Below are 21082 nucleotides of genomic sequence, written 5' to 3'. Positions count from 1 at the left end.
TATTTTCGTTAAATCATATATTTTACTGGCAGCAGTATTAGCAGTAAGTCCTCTTGTAAGTAAAGAATTATATATTGTTTTTACGATTTCTCTAGCGTCAGCAGATAAATGCTTTTTCTTTGCTGGAACACTGGAAGAAGCACCTTCAATGTTTTTCCACGGACGCCACATAATGCTGTTTTATACGTATAAATAGGTATAACACTGGTAACACTTGTAACACTTTCAACTAATTAACGATCAACAAATTTATTGTGGTCATTAAAAGATCAACCATTGATAGTGAAACTCACTGTTAAAATGTTTACAACCTTATGAAATAAAATGTATTCTAATCGTTTTTATAATTTTATACGATTTTTTAATCGTTTTTATATTACCAGGAATTTATTATACAAACAAGATAACGACACTCCACAGTAGCTTCAATTTTACCTGAATACTTACCTGCTCAACTAATGTTGACTAAGCTGGGGTACTTGCGGTCGGGTTTTATTGCAATCATTAATCACTCAACCATTTTTCATGAAATAAACTATAACAAGATGTATATAAAATTGACATTATTATTTCTTTTTATTTTTTAAATCAAAATGTTTATTTTTTTAATAAATTTGAGTAAAGACTCGAATACTTCTTCCCTATTACCGCTTAGAAGGCATATTATATTTGTTGGGAATTTAGTACCAATTTTTGTGAGGTTTTCCATTAGGTCGCTTATGTAAGTAATATGTTTACTACATTTTAGAAATATGCGATCAACATCGGATCTTTCATAGCATTCCTAGCGTATATCGATTGCTAATATTCTTATTTTAGATGGGCTGAATTTATATCATTTTTTATTTAAACTTCAAATGTATTTATTTCCTTTAAAATCCTTTAATAAGTTGAGCAAAGTAATTATTTGGTCATTGTTATTTGGATCTACTTCCATGTTTTGAGGTTTTCTGAGTTACAAATGGGTTGATTTGGTCCAAAAGTCTTAGGGAACATAGGTGGTTGCATTAATTTTCCCTGCCAGTTTGTTTTACGGCGTTTCGCGGTAGTTTCTGTTGATGATGGAGGAGATGGGGCTGCGTGTAATCCTTGAGGATATCTTGTTTTATATCTAAGACTTGTATAATTTATGGTTTGATTATTGTGTCGATTATCATCCAGATTTAGCCATACGGCTCACTCCCCCTATAAGGGGAAAATTTACTTATCCCTGATACCTACGGTATCAAAAAGATTGAGCTCTGGTGGGACGCCTTCAGTGTTATCGAGCCTAGGTGACTTGATATTCTGGAGTATCCCAAAAATTTTCGTACATATCTTGACTTAGGTCGCAAGGTGTACAATTTTCTTCATAGCCTCATAGATATGTTCATTTAGATCCAGTTGTTTTATGTTCTCTAGTAGGTTTTTGGGAATAACACCAGTAGTAAATAGAATAATAGGCACTGTCTGGGTACTTTCCAATCTCCATTGTCTCCTTATTTGTATTTCTAGATATGTGTACTTGGCGATTTTTTTGCTGTATTTCACATGCAAATTATTGGTGTTAGGTATCGCCACATCATCTAGTATTTTTGCCTAGTAAGTTTATTAACTAGTATGAGATCCGGTCTATTCTGCCCTCCTAACCTAAAAGAGCGTATCTCAAAGAAAGAGAACTTTAGGGAATGAGCATTTTAGTAAATCCACAAACCTTACTCACTTCCCCCCTTTCATTTACATTTTTAAAAGTGTATATTTTATAATTATATTGTAATAGTTTGAAAATTATTTGTAGTTATGTATTTTTATGAGATACATCTATTTGGCTAAGGATCAGCCTTAAATGTAAAAGACTTATCTTAAAAATGTAAGACTATCTTTCTTAAATGTTTTCTTAAAAAATACATCTACTAATTAGAAATTAATCTAAAACTTTTTAAAATTGTAGTTTTATAAAATAATTCTCCTAGTTTATTAAAAATATTGTTTCCCACCTTTTAATTGACTAAAACAACAAGGTAATAATAATTCTCAAGGTTTAAAATACATCAAGCACATTTATTTAGATGCATGATGAAATAATGAATTTATTTCTCTTTTTATTGAAATTTAACTCTAAAACTATAACTTTGAAACTATAACTTTTTATAGAAAAGTAACTAACAATAAGTAATATGAAATATTTATCAAATGCAACACAACTATTAAACTTTTATTTAAACAAAAAGCTTAAACTATACATTACAATCAATTATTATTTCATTTCAATTCTCTGGAATGTTTTCCCAAAACTTTAATCTATTCTTTTCCATCAACCCTAGATTTTAATTATATTTATTTTTTCCCCAGAAATTCCACAAAATTTTGTTTGCATTTTTGGTCTTGGTAAATTGTTTGTATTGTATTTCTGCACTTAAAAAATTGAGTTCAATAAATTTCTGGTTATCAAAATCATTTTTATATTTCATTGTCTTACGACCTCTCGTAAATATCACTTTTACCATATCGTGTAGATATGGTCTAGACTTTGTGTCACTTAACTTGTAGGAATAATCTTGCTAATTGTTGTTGAGGAATAATCTTGCCACTGATAAAAGTTCCTCATCCCCATTTGATATGCTTGAGTTTTGGATGACACGTTTTTCACAACAGAGACAAAAATCTTGGAAATCGTAGAGTTTGTTTCCGATTTCTTGCATTGATTGTTCTACTCTATGATAAAAAGAGAGATTCTGCTGCTGTGAATTTATGTCCTGGTACAAAATATCTAAGAAAAATTTCAGAAGTAACAATTTCTTCCCGAGTTAAGTATGTGCAAAGAAAGGAAAACAAAGACCTTCAAGCTAGATAGTAACACGTTTAGTATCTCTTTTTGACAGCAAAAATTGATTAAAATTGCTAAGGAGCTCATCCTTGCTTCTTCCAAACATGCCCTCATGCCACAAGGCAGCAAATGATTTAGACTGCTTTTGTTTTTTGCCAATTTGAACAAAACTCTCATTGTACACAACAATTCTATGCGTAAATACTGCAGCTTTGAATATGTCCAAATGTGGCAACGTTATAACTTTTTCCATAACGGCGCAACATACTATATTTTATAATCTAAGTGTACGTCTTTATTTTTGTCATTGACATACTGTAAACGGGATTTGTCAGCTCTATATTTATGTTTTTTCCACTTTTTACACATTTAACACGATTCATCTATGTTTTCTTTTGTGTGTAAGCTGTCATGGAATGAAAATTCTTCACACAACTTGCACTCTTCATGTCCCAACTTAACTATAGAAACATTCATTTTCCTTGCAATAACTCGATACTTTTCATATTAACGTATAAAATCATTATACATGGAAACAAATGATAAATCACTTGCTAGATACAACCTATTAGGGTCATGTTCTCTTCTATAATGTGAAATGGTAGGTTTTAAAGAATTAATATAAGTTTTAATGGACCATCATCTATTTTATTTCTAGGTTTCTTCAGACACCTTTTGTCTATAGCTGGGACCACTGAGTTCTTAGCACTTTTTAGAACATTGTCATTGACATACCGTCATTGTCTTTTAGTGAGTACTTAAATGAGTGGTTTCGTTTAAAGCCATTATTATTTTGTACAGTTCTTTGTTTAATGGGTATCTCAGAAATGTGATGGAGTATAAAAGATTGTCTCTCAGATTTGCCTCAGATGGTCTCTCAGTTTAACCCAAAAACACCATGTTTTTGGACTAAAGCATCAAATAAGTTATTTAATAAGTGAATAATATTTACCTGAAGAGTGTACATAAGAGTGTCTATTACAGTAATAATAAAAAATCAGGAGCCAAGAAACTAATTCTTCAACTATGCACTTAATTATTATAGGTTTATAAACAAATTTTAAATCAACTATTAAACATGTGCACATTAATTCACTCCGTAAGTATACATGGTACAGTCTGTCCCAAACCCTTCTTTCAGTGCGTCACTAATTTTGACATAATATAGGATTTTAAGAATGTCGAGAATTATTGCATGTCATTTTAGTTAAATTTGACAGTTGCAGGATCGTAATCCCTCTGTTTCAAATTGAAAATAATTTAATAATTTTAATATTAGTCTTTGTTCTTTCTCGATATATCTCGGCATATTTAAAATATTTTTATGACAATAAATACAAAATTAAATTTTCACTGTAAAATGTCTGATAATACTAACCTGGAATGACAATTATTTTATCAGTTGACGTTGTGAAAGTACTGTCAAGATCGAGACCTTCTACGTCAAATTATATTTATGCGCATCATTGATTGGATATCTATTTAGCGTATTCTAAACTCCAACCAATTATACATCCGTAAGTAGAATTAGCTTTACGATAAATAATTTTCTAAGTTCTATGTATAATAATCACAGACTCACGTTTTTTTCTGTCACTTCTAGCTTAATGTGTTAGAGAGAATTCGATCAACTATGACGCACTGAAAGAAGGGTTTGGGACGAACTATACAACTGATTTACTTAGCGGCTTGGATGTATAAATATGTTTAGATATGTCTATTTTTCTTATCACAGCTGACCATTCAGTTTGTGCATCAGGTAGCGAAATGGCCGTATCTCAGGGTTACGACAAAATGAGATATGGTAGATTTGCTTACGATTTCATGACTTTTTTTAGATAGTTCTTTTTTAATAAGTGATTTTAAAGTACTTTGACTTGAGATATGGCTTTTTTGCTTGGTATATAGATGAGGAAGTTGTCTAAAAATATCATGCCACCAAAATCTCATTTTCAAAAAAAGTTGAGATAAACCCTTTCAGCTTAGGAGGGCAGTATTATGTGCCACTGGTTAGTCTGTGAGCACAGTGCGGTCGCAATATAGCTTGTAGTTGTCATTTTCAAGCATTCTGTCAGGGTCGTATTGATAATAAGGAAGATGGTCGGTTTGGAGAGGTCCCAGTTTGTCAGCTAGTTCTTGGTGGATAATTTTGCCTAATGAGTCATGGCGTTTTTTATAATCAGTACCGACAAACAACTAGAAGTCCCGGTTAGATTTTGGATGGTTTCTTGGGCTTGGCATCCATATCGGTATCTGTCATTTTGGACTTGAGGATCTTAAACAATTTATAACAGGTAATTTTTAGTTAAAATAACCTGATCCTGAATGGTAAGTAGAAAACCCTCAGTCTCGGGAAGATTATCAATATTATTATTAATATAATTGTTGTCATTTTATTCTACTTGTATTAGGACTGTTTTATTTGACAGGGCGGGGAAGTTTTCTGGGATGTTAATTAAGGCTTTAAATGTGTTTACTAAGTGACATTTGCAAATAAATTATGTTGGCTTTTGCATCAACGAAGGTTAAATTATTTTCTGCTATATTTTCTTTTATCTTCTGGATCCCTACATGTGTGATTCTCCTCTTTTATTTCGCTACAATTCCGACATCTAAGGTTTGTAGCCCTGAATTGTCTTGCCACGTGACCGTATCTCAAACAATTATAGCATTGAGTTAATTTGTGTATGTAATTTTCCACTGAGCATATAACACTGTTTATTTTTATATGGGTTGGCGAAACCTTTACGACATTACCTTCAAATGTCACTTATATTGTTTATTTTGCGATATAAGTTTTTACTCCGTCTGTATCTATTCTTTTCTTAAACCTTCTAACTTCCGTAACCGTGCAAGTAGTTATAACATTTTAAATATTTAAGATTCAAGATTTATTTAACTACGTTTACAAATTTTACATTTGTTTGTAGCAAGTCAATTATATGTGTAAGTAAAAAAGATAATATATAACATACACAAAATACAATAGAAGATGAAAATACATTATTGCGCATAACATAAAATAAAACATAAAATATAAAAAATAAGACATATACCAATATAGTGAGTACATCCATGTTCATGTTACTGCCTTGAAGTGATTAAAGTATTCACTAACAGAGTAAAAAGCAAATCTCAAAAGGTATCATTTCAGACTTACTTTAAATTTATTGATCGAAAGTGGTTTTAAATCCTTAGGTAGGACATTGTATATATTATAGTCAATTGAGTTTTTTTGTGATTTACTCAAACAATACTTAACTGTTCTGATGTTATTTGCACCTCTTGTGCTATAGTTATGTTTAATAACCCTAGTTTTAAATGCGTTTTCGAAAAATATCTTAATAAATCCTTACCGGACGAGAGTACATTGAGAAAACTTACTGTGGAAAAATGTTATGTGGAATGTATTTCAAAAATTAAGCGGGAGTTAGAGGGCAATTTTTTGTATATTATCGTGGATGAAACGACAGATGTATGCGGCAGGTATATAGCTAACTTAATGATTGAAATTTTGAACGAAAACTTTGCGAGAAAACCTTATTTAGTTGCCGTTAAAGAATTGGAAAAAACAAACAATTTAACAATAAGTCGATTTATACAAGATAGTTTAACAAACCTCTTTTTACCCAACGCTATACCAGTGAATAAAATAGTTTTAATGCTTTCAGATGCTGCGGCATATATGTTAAAAGCTGCTGTTAATTTAAAGATTTTTATCCTAATTTAATTCATTGCACTTAAAAGTTGCACAAGAAATAAGAAATCTGTTTCCGTTGGTAAATAATTTTATAAATTTTATGAAAAAAGTTTTTGTAAAGGCTCCGTTGATGGTGCAAATATATAAAGAAAGACTTCCCGGTGTCCCTTTGCCACCTAAACCAGTAGTTACAAGGTGGGGAACCTGGCTCGAAGCATTTTTTTTTTACTTTGAACACTACAATGAAATAGAATTAGTTATGTCAGAATTTGATAATGATATTTCCGAAGCTATTCGAGAAGCAAAAAAAATATTAAAAAATCCCAAATTGAAACAGGAACTCGCTTATAGCAATGACAATTATAAATTAATAGTTACCACAATTACCTTATTAGACAAACAAGAGATAAATTTATGTGAGTCAGTAAAATTAATACATAATTTAAAGACGAAAATTAAATCGGCACCTGGAAGTAACGGTCAATTAATTAAAAAAATGAAATATGTTTTCGACAAGAATGAAGGTTTTTCGTTTTTATCTAATGTTGCTAAAGTTTTGAATGGGACATTTTCCGAGGAATTTCAAATTATGCCAGCTTTATTATCCGCTCTGAAATATGCTCCAATTACATCTGTCGATGTCGAACGTTCGTTTTCAATGTACAAATAAATTTTTAGTGATCGAAGACATAGTTTTAAGACCGAAAATTTTGAAAAGCATTTAGTTGTTTCTATTAATGATAAAATTTTAAGTGGTTACAATGTTTAATTAATAATTTACAGTTATTTAGTTACTAGTTTATTTATACTAATGTTATGATTATGATGTGTAAATATACCTGCCTTAAGTTAATATGTATTACGTTAATTTACTTTGTACAATAAATAATAAGTTATATTCCTTTATTGCCTATATTTTGCCTAAATGTTAATATTCCTGCCTTTTTTAATAAAAATCTTTGCCTATATAGGCGCCTTTTTCCTTAAATTTTTGTTGCCTATAAATCCGAGCTTTAGTTATGTAAGTCAGAGTGTTTAATTAAAGTATCCGCGTTTTTATGTATTTCTACATTAACGCTGTATAGCCATAATGTTGGCAAGAGCATTATCTTATATTTAATAAACAACGGTTTGCAAGATTCCAAGTAGCTAACTTTTGCAATTATTCTTATTGTTTTTTGAAATTTAAATAGTATTTAAAATACTCTTCAATGAAAATAGTGACTACGTCTTTTATGATTCCTATATGTTATTTTTCTAATGTGGCATGTCCATTTTTTAAAGTGTTTTGATTGTCTTTTGTTTTCTGAATGGCAGTAAGACTGCTCTGCGGTTAACCTTTTCTTGGCTAAAAGGGTTAGTTGCATAAAGGGTTTCGCTGGACATCCCGAAAACATATTGTTTTCCACGTCTCTTGGGGATAACTTTCTTAGATACATTTTTTAATATTCCTACCAATTCTTCGTAGTTTTCTGATTTTGATTCAAGACGTAGCAACTCAAAGTCTAGCATCTCTGCATACTTTTCACAGTTTGTATTTTGAAGTTAAATCTCGTTCTGAATGTGATGCTTGTGATCTGACAATTGGAAAGATGTTTATACCAATTGGTCTACTGCTGAGACTGTTTGTTTTTGTTAGGTTACTTTTGTTTTAGAGCAAGCAAGATAAGCCACAAACACTACGAGGAGTCGTTATCACTTGTTTATCTGAAATAAGCACCAAATTTATACTACGAGTAAGTCGTATATAGTAGTTGGTCTCGAAAACGTTTTTCGGTCGTTTTTTATTTCAGTAGCAAATACAAGATAATTTTGAAATTAAAAATTAGTACGAATTTAAAACATTAAAACATATCATGAATGTGTTGCTTGTGTGAGTCCATTTCAAATAGGTAAAAGAAATAAAATTAGACTTACTCACAATCAATTTAATTTTACTACTAAACGACCGGTTTCGCTTTCTACACTTTTGCAAAGCATCTTCAGGTCAAACGGTACAAAGTAAATTAAACACTGAAATTATAAAAAGCCCACTTAGGGTGCTGTCTTATAGAGACAAAGATCAAAAAAGGGTATAGTAATTATGCCAATATTACCTGTCTGTGTTTATTAATGTGCATAAAATTGATTTAGCAGACAAAGTAAAAACCTACAAATTGGTAAGAGATAATCTATTGAATTATAATAAATTAGAAACAAACAAAATACTACTTACATTCCAGTACAAGAATTTTTAAATAATGATTCGTGATATATAGTTCAAACTATCCTGTAATTGCTGATGATGGGTGATATTCGGTTAATGTTGTAACTGCCTGACAATTAACGAGGATGTTTCTTGAGGGGAGAGATGTAAACAAATGAAATAGGAGTAAGGTATATGTGATTGTTTGTTAAATGGAAGTGATGTTTTATATTATTTAAATTATTACCTGAAGATGTTTTGACTTGAAGATGCTTTGCAAAGTGTAGAAAGCGAAACCGGTCGTTTGGTAGTAAAATTAAATTTATTGTAAGTCTAATTTTATTTGTTTTACCTAATTAAAACATATATTTTTATACTTTACTTGGCATAAAAACTGCGTTAGTTAATATTGGGCCCTGGGATCCAATCTACCATGAAGCTTCTTGCACTAAATGAGTTAAGTAGCTTTATATTTGTATATGCAAGCCAGAATTTAATTCCAAACTTATTAGGTTTATTCGCCATGTACTGTGTATACATATATATATATATATATATATATATATATATATATATATATATATATATATATATATATATATATGTATATATATATATATGTATATGTATATATATATATATATATATATATATATATATTATAATATACAATTCTCTATAAATGAAATCTGCTGATAATCGCTCAGACCCTCCTTATTACCAAAACCCGTATACCTGACCACAGCATCCTTATGCTAACATTTTGTGCTATATAAGCTCCCCTAGCATACTGTAAGAATTTAAATTGTTCGATTTGCACTGCATTTTTGAAAATGTGCCAATTTTCATCTTTGAGTTGCCTTCTACCTTCAGCAGCTGTACATGATTTTATGTTACGAAGCATGCGTTCATCACACAACAGCCGCCATGCAGTAGCTGCAAACTCTCCAGTAATGCTTCTCTTAGCATGAGGCGTTAGTCCAACAGCTTCCTTTAGAACATTTTGATTGGTACGTATTCCTAAAATAAAAAAGATACATTACTATGCAGGTATATAGTCATAAAACTATTATGTATATAATTAAATACATAAATAGAAGCTTTTTTACCTTTTTAAAGAGAAGAAGGAAAATCTGCATACAGACACCTGTGACTCATCCAGATAGTGTTGGGTTCCTAATACCCTAACATAAATAGAAGCTACTAATATAATATAGCTGCTAACCTGGTGTCCTAGCGCTACTGTCAAGTATCTCCCATACTATTGTGTCGATGGAGGGATTCCTAAATTCCTTTCGCGAATTCCTCTTACTTGGTTGCTAATCCTTCCTGAAGGGAAGTTGCATTTGAAATTGAAGCAGAACTACTGGGCAGCTCCTCAATCTTAACTTTATGCTCAGAATCGCTACCCAATGGATATCTTTGTTTAACATTATGAGGTACATACTCGTCATCTTCATTATCGGATATACCTTCATGAAAAAACTCTACTTCAGATTCATTATCTGAACAATTCTGCAAATATTTTAACAGATTCTGCCCCGTCAAATATATACGAGAGATGATAACAGCAAAAAAGAGAAAAATCACGATGAAAAGTCAAAATATAGATTGAACACGCACTTGCAAAGAGTAGCCTTAAACTAACTAACAATATTCGTGTATTTCATACAGAAAATAAGTAAACACTTCCCAGAAAAATAGAATAAGCGGTCACAAGGACCGCATTTTTCTAGATAGACATCAACATATCCAAAAAGTAATTACACGAAGTACCTGTAAATGAGAAATTGTAATCCTTAAATAGATCTAGGAAAATTTCGTGTTATCAATTTTGTAAAATAAATATAAATCAGTAATACAGAGGGTCAAAAATAGAAAGCGGTCAAAATGACCGCTGTGGTGTTTCCAGTGTTAGTTATATTATTCTATAAGCTTTTATAAAAGTTAAAATTGTTGCCCTTGTATTTTGAGTTAGTTGTTTCAGAATTTAAATAGCACACCTCCTCTTATTGATTAATATTGTTTGTATTTCCATATTTCTTATAAGTTCATATATCTCGTAATGTTAAGTAAGAAATTACTGCTCGTTTGTCTTTTTTCCCAACCCTTTAATTTAAAACATCGTTAATGTTCGTTATCGCATTTATAAACAATAAACTTAATAACTCTTTTTATTGATTTGAAATGAATAAATCATAATATATTTGTCGAAAAGTAGGCTAAGTACATGTTGATGAAATTCAAAGATTCCTTGCCCCCGGAAAATTGATTTTCAATTAAAAGTTTTCTTACGAATTGTTCGATTTTCTTGAATAAACAATAAAAAGAAAAGGGAAATAATAGATCATTTTTACTGTATTGTAATGAAAGTGTGTCTAAACTAAGTGCATCTCTTTAAATTTAATCACCAATCTATCGATTTTTAATATACATAGATTAAAGACGCTATTAAAGTATAAAAGATCTTTGGTAAAAGACATTTTAAAAAAGCTTTTACTGCGTGAAATATCATATTTTATAAAATATTTCTTTGGGCTAGCACTCCACTTACGATTTGTAGTCGGGGCGACAAAAAAATCGCTGTCGCAGAAAATCTAGAGGGTGCCTCCACTGCGATTTATAAGTCGGTGAATTTACATCAGTTTTGCAATGGATGACATCGAAACCACTTGTGTGATCGCTCTTTTGCTTCGGGAGAGAAGTAAACGGCGAAAGCATCGTTATTGGATTCATCCACTACTAAATAAAAGATTTATTAAAGGACAGTCTTACGTGTTATTTGAAGATTTATGTGAGCATCTTGAAAAAAATTTTTAATACTACCGCATGTCAAAAAAAAAGCTTTGATGAATTATTGGGAATAATTGGTCCATCAATAACATATAGTGACACAAAGTGGAGAAAATGCATACCACAAGAAGAACGTTTGTCAGTAATTTTGAGGTAGGTAAAAAACTATTAAAAGACAAAGTAATATTTTTAATTACTGGTTGGTACTATATCACATAAGATCACTCCCACTTGCAAAAGACGGTGACAGAACATTTCCTGCAAAACTATAGTAATAGTGTTGTAATGATCCAGTATCCTGGGATTGCCGATATTGATTTCCGGTATAATGCACTTGAGAAGCTCCAGCATGATGATGTTGGGATGATTGAGAAAAAGCTGGTGGCAGTGGTTGAGTTTTATAATTTGCAGCATTCTGCATAACAGTTAAAATTTCAATTTTAGCCTAATGCGTTTGTTCTTCATTTAATCGTCCCTCATAGGAACCAACATCAAGGCAAAATGTTTATCTTCATTAATTTCTTCATTTTGTTTTGCTTTTAAGATCTCCAAAAGTGATGTTTCATATGACGTAACACACTTCTTATTACGAGGATGTCCTATAGGCTTGGCCTTTTCTTCAACATTGCTAGTGGTCGTATTCGCTGTGTTATTGAATATACCGGGAGCCGGATGTTGCTCTTTATCATTTTGATTTTGGAAAATGTTGCTACTAGTCTTTCTACCCTTTACAAAGGGAACCAAAAATAATAAGTGGTCAAAATGGATACATTTTCTTTTTTTTTAGGCCCTTGCCCCGATGTTGTTTTCCGTTGAGCTGCCATCTCCCTCTGAAAACAGTCTTTCAAATTCTTCTATTTCCTCTGTACTTCTGCTCCTGAAATATAAATAAAAATAATATTAGCTTCTAAATCTGTGCTATACAGAAGTTAATGTTTGTTTTAAATAGATAAACTTCCTAAATTAATTTTCAACTTTATTTACAACAGGATACCTTGCAACTGGAAACAGTTTCAACGCATTGCACTTTGAATATCTTTTAGGTGCCAGTAAAATTGGACGTAAAACATGCATGTGCACAGTTATAGAAATGTTTACAACCACTACATATGTCTGGATTCCTTGTATTCAACTATAAAAACTATTTTTCACTTGTTTTACTTGGTATAGTAGATGCTGATTACTGCTTTACATCGATTGATGTAGGGTCATATGGTGGTAACACAATATATTGAAAAATTTACCATTTGGTAAGATGTTAAGTAAAGGTAAATTAAACATCCCGGATGCACAAACTCTTCCCTTTGATGACGATGGAAAGCCCATGCCTTTTGTCATCGTAGGTGATGAAGCATTTGCCCAATCCAAGCAGATAATGAGACCATACTCTAGAAGGAACAACGATTGTATGAAACAACGTATTTTCAACTACAGAATATGTCGTGATCGAAGAATGGTTGAATGTGCTTTTAAAGTTCTTTCAAATAAATGGCGCATTTTTCACCGGGCACTAGATGTCTGTGGAAACAAAATTAGCAGATGACATTGTAAAATCTTGTTACGTATTACACAATTTTGTTAGAAGAAAAGATGGAGTACGAGTTGAAGATGAATGATATGAGAGCCTTTTAAATGGCATATCTCGCATTTGCTTCTTCCTCGTCTGACATTTTAAAAAAATTGAAAATGAAATATTGTTTATGACACACCAGGCCGCCAGGCTTAGTTGGTTTTAGAATCGCGACTAAACAATCGCAAGTGAATGCATGTCTATGCTTGTCCATATAAGGCAGCGGTTACATTGGATAAGAATTAGTACGAAAATGTATTCGCAGTAATCAGTTGTTACGAATTTAGGAGGCGTGTGTGGTTACACTAGACGAGTTCATTTTATTAACGGCTACAGTGTATGGAGTATATCTAAGAGTTGTATGTTTTCGAAACATCACCATTAGTAAAATATTTAAAAAAATATATTGAGAGCCACATTTTGAAGAACTTGAATTTTCGAGAGTGCATATCCTCAAAGCATATACTAATATTAACATTAAGGTAAACAAAAACTAATTGTTTTAAAATTGTTCTTATTCACAAGTTATGCAAATTTCTTTGGCTCAAAGTTGGTTAAATATCCTGCTGCAGTACAATCCGTGCATGAATATTACATCGTATTGAAGTTGGACTCATTTCCTTTTCTTGGAACTTCCTGTTGAGGTGGCACTATAGATGATAGAGTTGGAATCGAAATAAATTGACCAGAAATTTATTGTTGGTAAACTTGTTGGATGACTTGTAGGTAAAGAAACGGCTTCATGTTCCTACATAACCAAGTTTAAGACTTTGGATCTAAGGGTCAGCTTTTTATACACTGGCAAGGATTGAATATATAATCTAAGACTTAGTAGAAAGTAAGTGTCATCATCCTGATTATATCCTTAAGGCTGCTTAAAATGTTGCAATTTTTTTTATAATATGCATAAGTTCTTAAATAGGGCTTTCATTAACAAAATTTTTGCTTTTTTGTGGAGGATTATTAGGAAAATAGAAATTTCTTAATTATGTACGAGCCATTGACGAAAAGCATATTAGAATTAAATATCCTGCGAAATCTGGTTTATTCTATTTCAATTATAAAAATTTTTTTTCGATTGTGCTTCAAGGTTTGGTAGATGCTCAATATAAGTTTATATGAGTTGAAGTTAGAAATTGTGGAAAGCAGAGTGAGAGTGGTCTTTTTACTACGTCATTACTGTCTATCATCTTGAACAAAAGACATTCAGTGTACCTGAAGCAAAGACATTGCCGGATACAAATAATATTGTTCCACACGTGTTCGTAGGACATTCAGCATGTTCATTAAAGCACTATCTAATGAGGCCTTTCTCTGAACAAAATTTGTAGCAGGAACTAGAAAACTTTAACTACTGCCTTTCTAGAGCAAGGCGCCTTGTCAAATGCGCCTTTGGTATTCTTCTTCAGCCATAAGTAATCCAACTTTGGATATAGGCCTCCCCCAAATCAATACAGTGTTTTCTATTTTGCGCCACTTGATTCCAGTTGTGTCCTTCGATCTTCTTAATATCATCAGCCCATCTCATTTGTCGTCTTTCTCTGCTTCTCCTTTATAACCATGGTCTTCATTGTTGTATTTCGTGGTTCCATATTTTATCCTTCAGTCGGGCATTGTGTCCTGCGAAGCTCCATTTTAATTTGGCAGCATGTTCTCCTGCGTCTTTTACTTTGGTTTTGCTTCCAATCCATTTGTTTGTTTTTTTTTTCTATAAGTCTCACCCCGAGCATTGATCTTTCCATCGCTCTTTATGCCTTTACTATTTTATCCATATTAGACTTGGTGAGTGTCTACGTCTGTGAACAATATGTGAGTATGGAGAGGATACACTGATCGTAAATTCTGGTTTTCAAATATTGTTCTATTTTAGTGCTTTTCAAGATCCAACTCAGTTTTCCAAATCCTGCCCACGCTAACCTTATTCTTCTGGTAATTTTGGCAGTTTGATTGTCTTTGTTAACTTTCATTATCTGTCCCAAGTAGATATATTCGCTTACTATTTTTAAATGTATGTCGTTCAACGTTATTTCTCTAATGTTCGGTGTATTTGTCACTATTTTTGTTTTTTCCAAGTTCATCTTCAGACCTACTTTTTCCGAAGCTTGAAATAGTTGCGTCATCATGGTTCGTAGTTCTTCGAAACTTGTTTGAAAGAATCGCATGTTCTTTGGAGATTCATAATATCTTTAATGATCTCTGGGCTGCCCTCTAAATCAATAATTAAATTATGTAACAGGCAAATACATTTTACAATTAAATCGACTTTGTCAGCAGCAACTTTAATTTTTGTTTTTAGAATTCTCTATTTTGAAGTTATTTAGTTTTTACTTACCTTAATGTTAATATAAGTTTGTACTTTGGGGATATGCACTCTAGAAAATTCAATTACTTCTAAATGTGACTCACAGTATGTTTTTTTTTAATATTTCACTAATGATGATGTTTCAAAAACATACAACTCTGAGATATACTCCATACTCACACTGTACTAGTTAATAAAACGAACTCGTCTAGTATAAACACACACGCCTCTTTAATTCGTAACAACTGATTACTACGAAGTCGTACGAATACATTTTCGTACGAATTCTTATCCAATGTAACCGCTGCCTTAACAAACAAAATATTTTGGTGGTATTGAAAACACTTACGAACTTGTAGGAATTCTTAACAAATGTTCGTAAGCAATATAACCACAAACATTTCAATATACTGATTTGTTTACTTCTGATGATTTCTTACGATTTCGTACGAATGCGTACGAACAAGTTTTCATACGAATTCGTATCCAATGTAACCGCCGCCTGATTCATTTTCTATATAGAGCGACAATCGCGTCGTGATAAAAATAGGACTGGTTGCGTTTTAATAATCGCTGTGATTATTTAGTCGCAAATGGATTGACCTGTATTTGAAACAATGTGTTCAATCTTTGCGACTAAACAATCACGAGACTACAAATCGCAAGTGGAGAGGTAGCCTTACTCAAAAATTCCTTATAGACCAGAGAAATTGGCAAATAAAAAGTCTTTTTCGTAACACTCTTTGATACAGGTATCTAACAACTGCTATATCAACAATGTAAGATCGCTATTTCATTTTAAATACTAAATATGAAAACCCGAAAATTATATGGACAAGTGACAAAATTTAACTTAAAAAGCATGGAAAATCCTTTAAAATGAGAGTTTTTAAAATTATTTTTGTTTGTTTCTTAATTATTGCAAAATTAGCTTCAAAAGTCGTTCTTTTTTAAATTATTAATAACTTTTATAAAAATAAACAAAAAATTTTAATTCCGCGTGATACTAGGGACAATACCATTTGTATTCAGCTATAAAAATTTCAAGAAGTTTTATTTAACAGTTATTGCAAAGTTGAAACTGTTTATCCCAGAAAGGTTCGTCTACAACGTTATTACGTGTACATTAGGTCTACATAAATTCTGAAAGTACCAAATTAAAGAGAAAGGCTTACTTTATCAAATTAAAGTATTTAACCATAACCTATAAACCAAAAGTGGTCAACGAAAACACCATGGTTTACACTAGAAGTTAAACAAAAATGTCACCAAAAAAAGAAAGCTTTCCTAAAATATAAGTCCGAAAAAATGAATGAATCATATGAAGAATATAAAAGAATAAGAACTGAAACTCATCAAATGGTAAGAAAAACAAAATCAGATTACTGGGAAAGATTCACAAAAGGACTAGAGATGGATTTCTATGGACCACAGAAACAAGTATGGCGCTTCATAAGACAACAAAGAAGCGAAATGAAAAAACTAGCTGAAATAGGTTGAAATGTTTAAAAAACAAAACGAAGAACCTTTACCAGAAACGCCAAATATAATAACTGCGGAAAAGACCGAAATCTCCCAAAATAATGTGAAAGAAGGAATAAACAAATTAAAAAACAGAAAGGCACCAGGAGAAGATCAAATACCAAATGAACTTCCAAATAAGATACGGAGGTGATTACCTTGTACAACAACTGCAACTTCTTATTAATAAAACAATCACCACGAACAGAATACCAGATGAATGGAGGAGAGCGATCGTGGTGATGTTCTTCAAAAAAGGAGATAAGAAAGACCCCAATAATTATCGAGCAATAAATCTATTAAATACAACACTCAAATTGACAATAAGAATAATAGCGACAACAATAAACGAACGAATATCTCTGCAAGAGCAATAGCAAGGATTTCGGACAGGAAGATCATGCACGGATGCAGTTTTTGTAATAAAACAAATTAAAGAAAAGTCGCTGGAATAAAACAAACCAGCATATATGTGTCTGATAGATTTGAAAAAAGCGTTTGATAGAGTGAGAATTCGGGACGCGATACATTTATTATATGAAAAGGGAATATCACTGGATTTAGTAAAAACCATTGAGAATATATATAAAGATAACATAGCTATGGTAAGATGTAAAGAAAAACTATCGCAACCTATCAAATATGAAACTGGCATTAGACAAGGAGATTCGCTGAGCCCATTAATATTTAATCTGATAATGAGACGATGAAAACTAGTCGTAAATAACAAAATAATAGAATAAGTGATGGAAACTGAATACTTGGGAATAAAACTGTCAAGCTACGGAAAAGTGGAAGAAGAAGTACAAAAACAAGTGAATATGGCAAACAGAGCAGCAGGATGTCTCAACAACACAATCTGGAGAAATAAATACCTCACAACGGAAACGAAAACCAGGATATATAGATCAACAATAAGACCGATAATGACGTACACAGCGGAAACAAGAGCAGATACGGCGAAAACACAAAGACTACTGGAAACAACAGAAATGAAAGTCTTACGAAAAATATCAAACCAAACTCTAAGAGACAGAGTAAGAAGTGAGGAAATACGGGCGAGATGTGGTATAGAGGAAATAAACGCGTGGACCAAAAGAAGAAAAGTGGAATGGAATCAACACATCGAAAGAATGACAGAAAATAGAATAGTACGAATAGCAAGAGACAAATCGCCAAATGGAAGAAGATCATTGGGACTACCGAGAAAAAGATGGTAAGACAACGTCAATTGAGGCTCAAAACCGAAGTAACACAGGCATTTGCCTTTTACTTATAAAGTAGGAAGAAGAAGAAGAAGAAAGTATTTAACCCTTTATCGGTACATGTAACCATACGGTAACATTGTATATTATAACCTTTATCGTGCACCAGTTTAAAATGGCTTTAAAAATAAGTTATTTATACAAGAAGTCTCTAAATGTTAAGTATAATCAAATATTGATATTTATATATCTAAAACATTATCCTGGAACAAATTACGGAATATAACCATATGGTAACAAGGTTTGCAAAATAAACTTCAAAAATTACTAAACTTTTTATAATCACAACTATATGGTGACAAGAAAACAAAGCAGTTTACAATTTTTTTAGCTTTGTGTAGAGATTTGTAAAAACCCATTATTGCATTAGCCATATCTACGCCTCCCATATATTTATTGTACTGTTTTACAATGGCAGGGCATGCAACATCTATTTTTGGTTTTGAAATTTTACTGCATCTACTGGTTCTATTCCGTGCAATGTCTTCCTAACAATACAACTTTATTATCAAACCCATTTTACTACGATAGTGCGTTTGTCTTTATCCGCCTTGTAATGGTACTTTCCTCTTCCTGCTTTTTTCAAGACTTTATCTGTTTCTAATTGACATCAACCAAATATGTTACTTTGTAATGTTCCCAAGCTATAGACACTTTTTTTTTAATATATAAAAAGTGGTAAGCCTGCAAAATAATTGTCGAAAAAAACTGTTGACTTCCTAGGAATGTGTATTGATTTTGATAAAGCTATAACAATAGCTGCAACGACACCTAGTTTTATCTCCTCCTTCCCTAGTTAATTAGGAGTGCCGTTTATAGGAAGGAAGATCTTTTATACCCACCATCAACAAAATTGACAAGAAATCTGTCATGTTATCAGAAGCAGTACCAATGCTTGTGCCTTTTATTTGATTACTATACAAATTTTTCTGCTCAATTATGTAGTCTAAAATATCTAGTGAGAACAGTTTGGTAAAATACTCCAATGAAGGAAGTAGTTCCTCATTTATTTTAGGAGCAAACTAAGTGTCTCTTTCATTTTGGGGTAAGTCGCTTTTCATTCAGTTGAACGTTATTCCTGACTTTTTCCTTTTTCTAGGAGGTTGATCAGCAGGGTCAGGGTCGTTTATTATATTTTCCAAAATAAAAATTGGAATAAGGGTTAGTAGCTCCTAAAGTTTTATGTATATTTTACCTGTAGTTTGTGTCCTTATTTGATGAACATGCTTCGCTGGCAATAATATCTTAGAAGAACCTGAGTGCTCAGCGTCACTTGGTATTGTATCTGAATCATCATCTAAAATTATTCAAATAGTATTATTTCAAATAAAAATAATATAAAGTTTGTAAATTATTACCAATAAATCTTCTAACTTAACAATTTTTCAAATATATTTTCTTCATCCTCCGCATCGGAGCTATCAGAAACTTGAGGGGAAGGTGGTATTTTATCCTTTAATTTTTCGCAAAAACTACATAAAGGAATATTGTTGAATCCATCCATAATAGCAAAACGCTAAAAACGATAAACTTTTATTGATAATTTAAACCTAAAGCTAAAAATAATATTATTACAAGAATTAATATTAAATACAACAGGCTTCCGGATTGAACCGCGTCGTTTTTCACTACGCCGACCTTTCGACATCCTCTCTGATGTCTTTGTCAGGGCTTCCGAGGTCTCCGAGCCTCCCGAGCCCCCAGACACTACTACACTGATCACTAATCAATACACAATTCTTGTAATAGTAATAATTTTAGCTTTAGGTTTAATATGTATATATATTAGGTTCAATTTGTGACCTTTTGTTACAGATTAAATGACGACTAAAAATGTCGAGGGAAGCTACCAATCCATCCTTACAACAAATTAATGTTAACCATCTGGAAAAAGCACATCGTCACAGTCTTCAGCACAATCGATCAGAATTGTCACCATCGAATTTTAGGCAAACACAATCATACAGATACGATTCAGAAGGGAAAAGAAAAATTAAGAAAGCAATAGTGATTCCCCCGATGTCTTCAACAATAGCTGAAGTATCAGAGACTGAAACCGACGAGAAAAGTATTGAACAATTTAAAGTAGAAAATGAAAAACGGAGCAGCAAAAGTTCTAAGAAAAGTGAAAAGTCGATTTATGCTTTCGATAACGTAGCTTACGATGGAAATTTGGATAAAAGGAGTATATCCAGCAGAGCAGGGTCTTCAAGACAACCCAGTGTACAGAGCTTAGAGTAAGTAATTTTTTACATTAGGATGAATTCTTCTTCTTCTTAAAGTGCCCTCTCCTCAATGGAGGTTGGCTACTACAATTTTAAAATCTTCTCTATCTTCAGCTGTTCTTATTAGCTGTTCAAAATTTAGCCCTGTCCATTGTCGGATGTTTCTGAGCCACGATAGTCTTTTCCTTCCTAGGCCTCTCTTTCCCTCGATTTTTCCTTTCACTATAAGTTGGGCATATTGGTACTTATTATTTCTCAGTATGTGGCCTAGGTATGATGTTTTTCTAACTTTTATTGTGTTAAAAAGTTCTCTTTCCTTGCCTTTTCTATGCAGCACTTCTTCGTTTGAGGTATGCGATGTCCATGAAATTTTGAGCATTCTCCGGTAGATCCACATTTCAAAGGCCTCCAATTTATTTACGGTTGATGTTTTTAGGGTCCACGTTTCAACTGCATATAGAAGAGTCGACCAGACGTAGCATTTTGATAAACGTAGTCGAATTTCGAGTTTTATTCGAGAATCACAAAGCAGTTTTTCTTATTTTTTCGAAAGATTTTCTGGCCTGTTCTATTCTCGATCTTATTTCTAGATCAGGATTTAGGCTGCTATCGATCCAACATCCCAGGTACTTAAATCTATTGACCTGTTCTAAAATGTGCCCATTTATTGTGCAAGGTTGAGGTACGTTTTGGTTTTTTCGGATTGACTTCACTC

At 32.1% G+C, this 21082-nt stretch overlaps 1 protein-coding gene across 4 annotated transcripts in view; it reads left to right on the top strand.

Moving 5' to 3' along the window:
* Window positions 1-21082, top strand: part of LOC140450233 (uncharacterized) — a 47805-nt gene that overhangs the window by 12028 nt on the left and 14695 nt on the right. For all 4 annotated transcript variants that reach the window (XR_011951990.1, XM_072543746.1, XM_072543747.1 and 1 more), the window contains exon 2: window positions 19958-20379. Coding sequence is in view for 3 of the 4 variants with exons in the window: in XM_072543746.1 (XP_072399847.1) it covers window positions 19976-20379 (404 nt within the window). In the remaining variant the exon portion in view is untranslated. The remainder of the gene's footprint in view (window positions 1-19957; window positions 20380-21082) is intronic.

The sequence above is a fragment of the Diabrotica undecimpunctata genome, chromosome 9 (assembly GCF_040954645.1).
Source record: "Diabrotica undecimpunctata isolate CICGRU chromosome 9, icDiaUnde3, whole genome shotgun sequence".
NCBI lineage: Eukaryota > Metazoa > Arthropoda > Insecta > Coleoptera > Chrysomelidae > Diabrotica > Diabrotica undecimpunctata.
The sequence above is the reverse complement of the archived record's forward strand: the minus strand, read 5'-3'. Positions and strand labels throughout refer to the sequence as shown.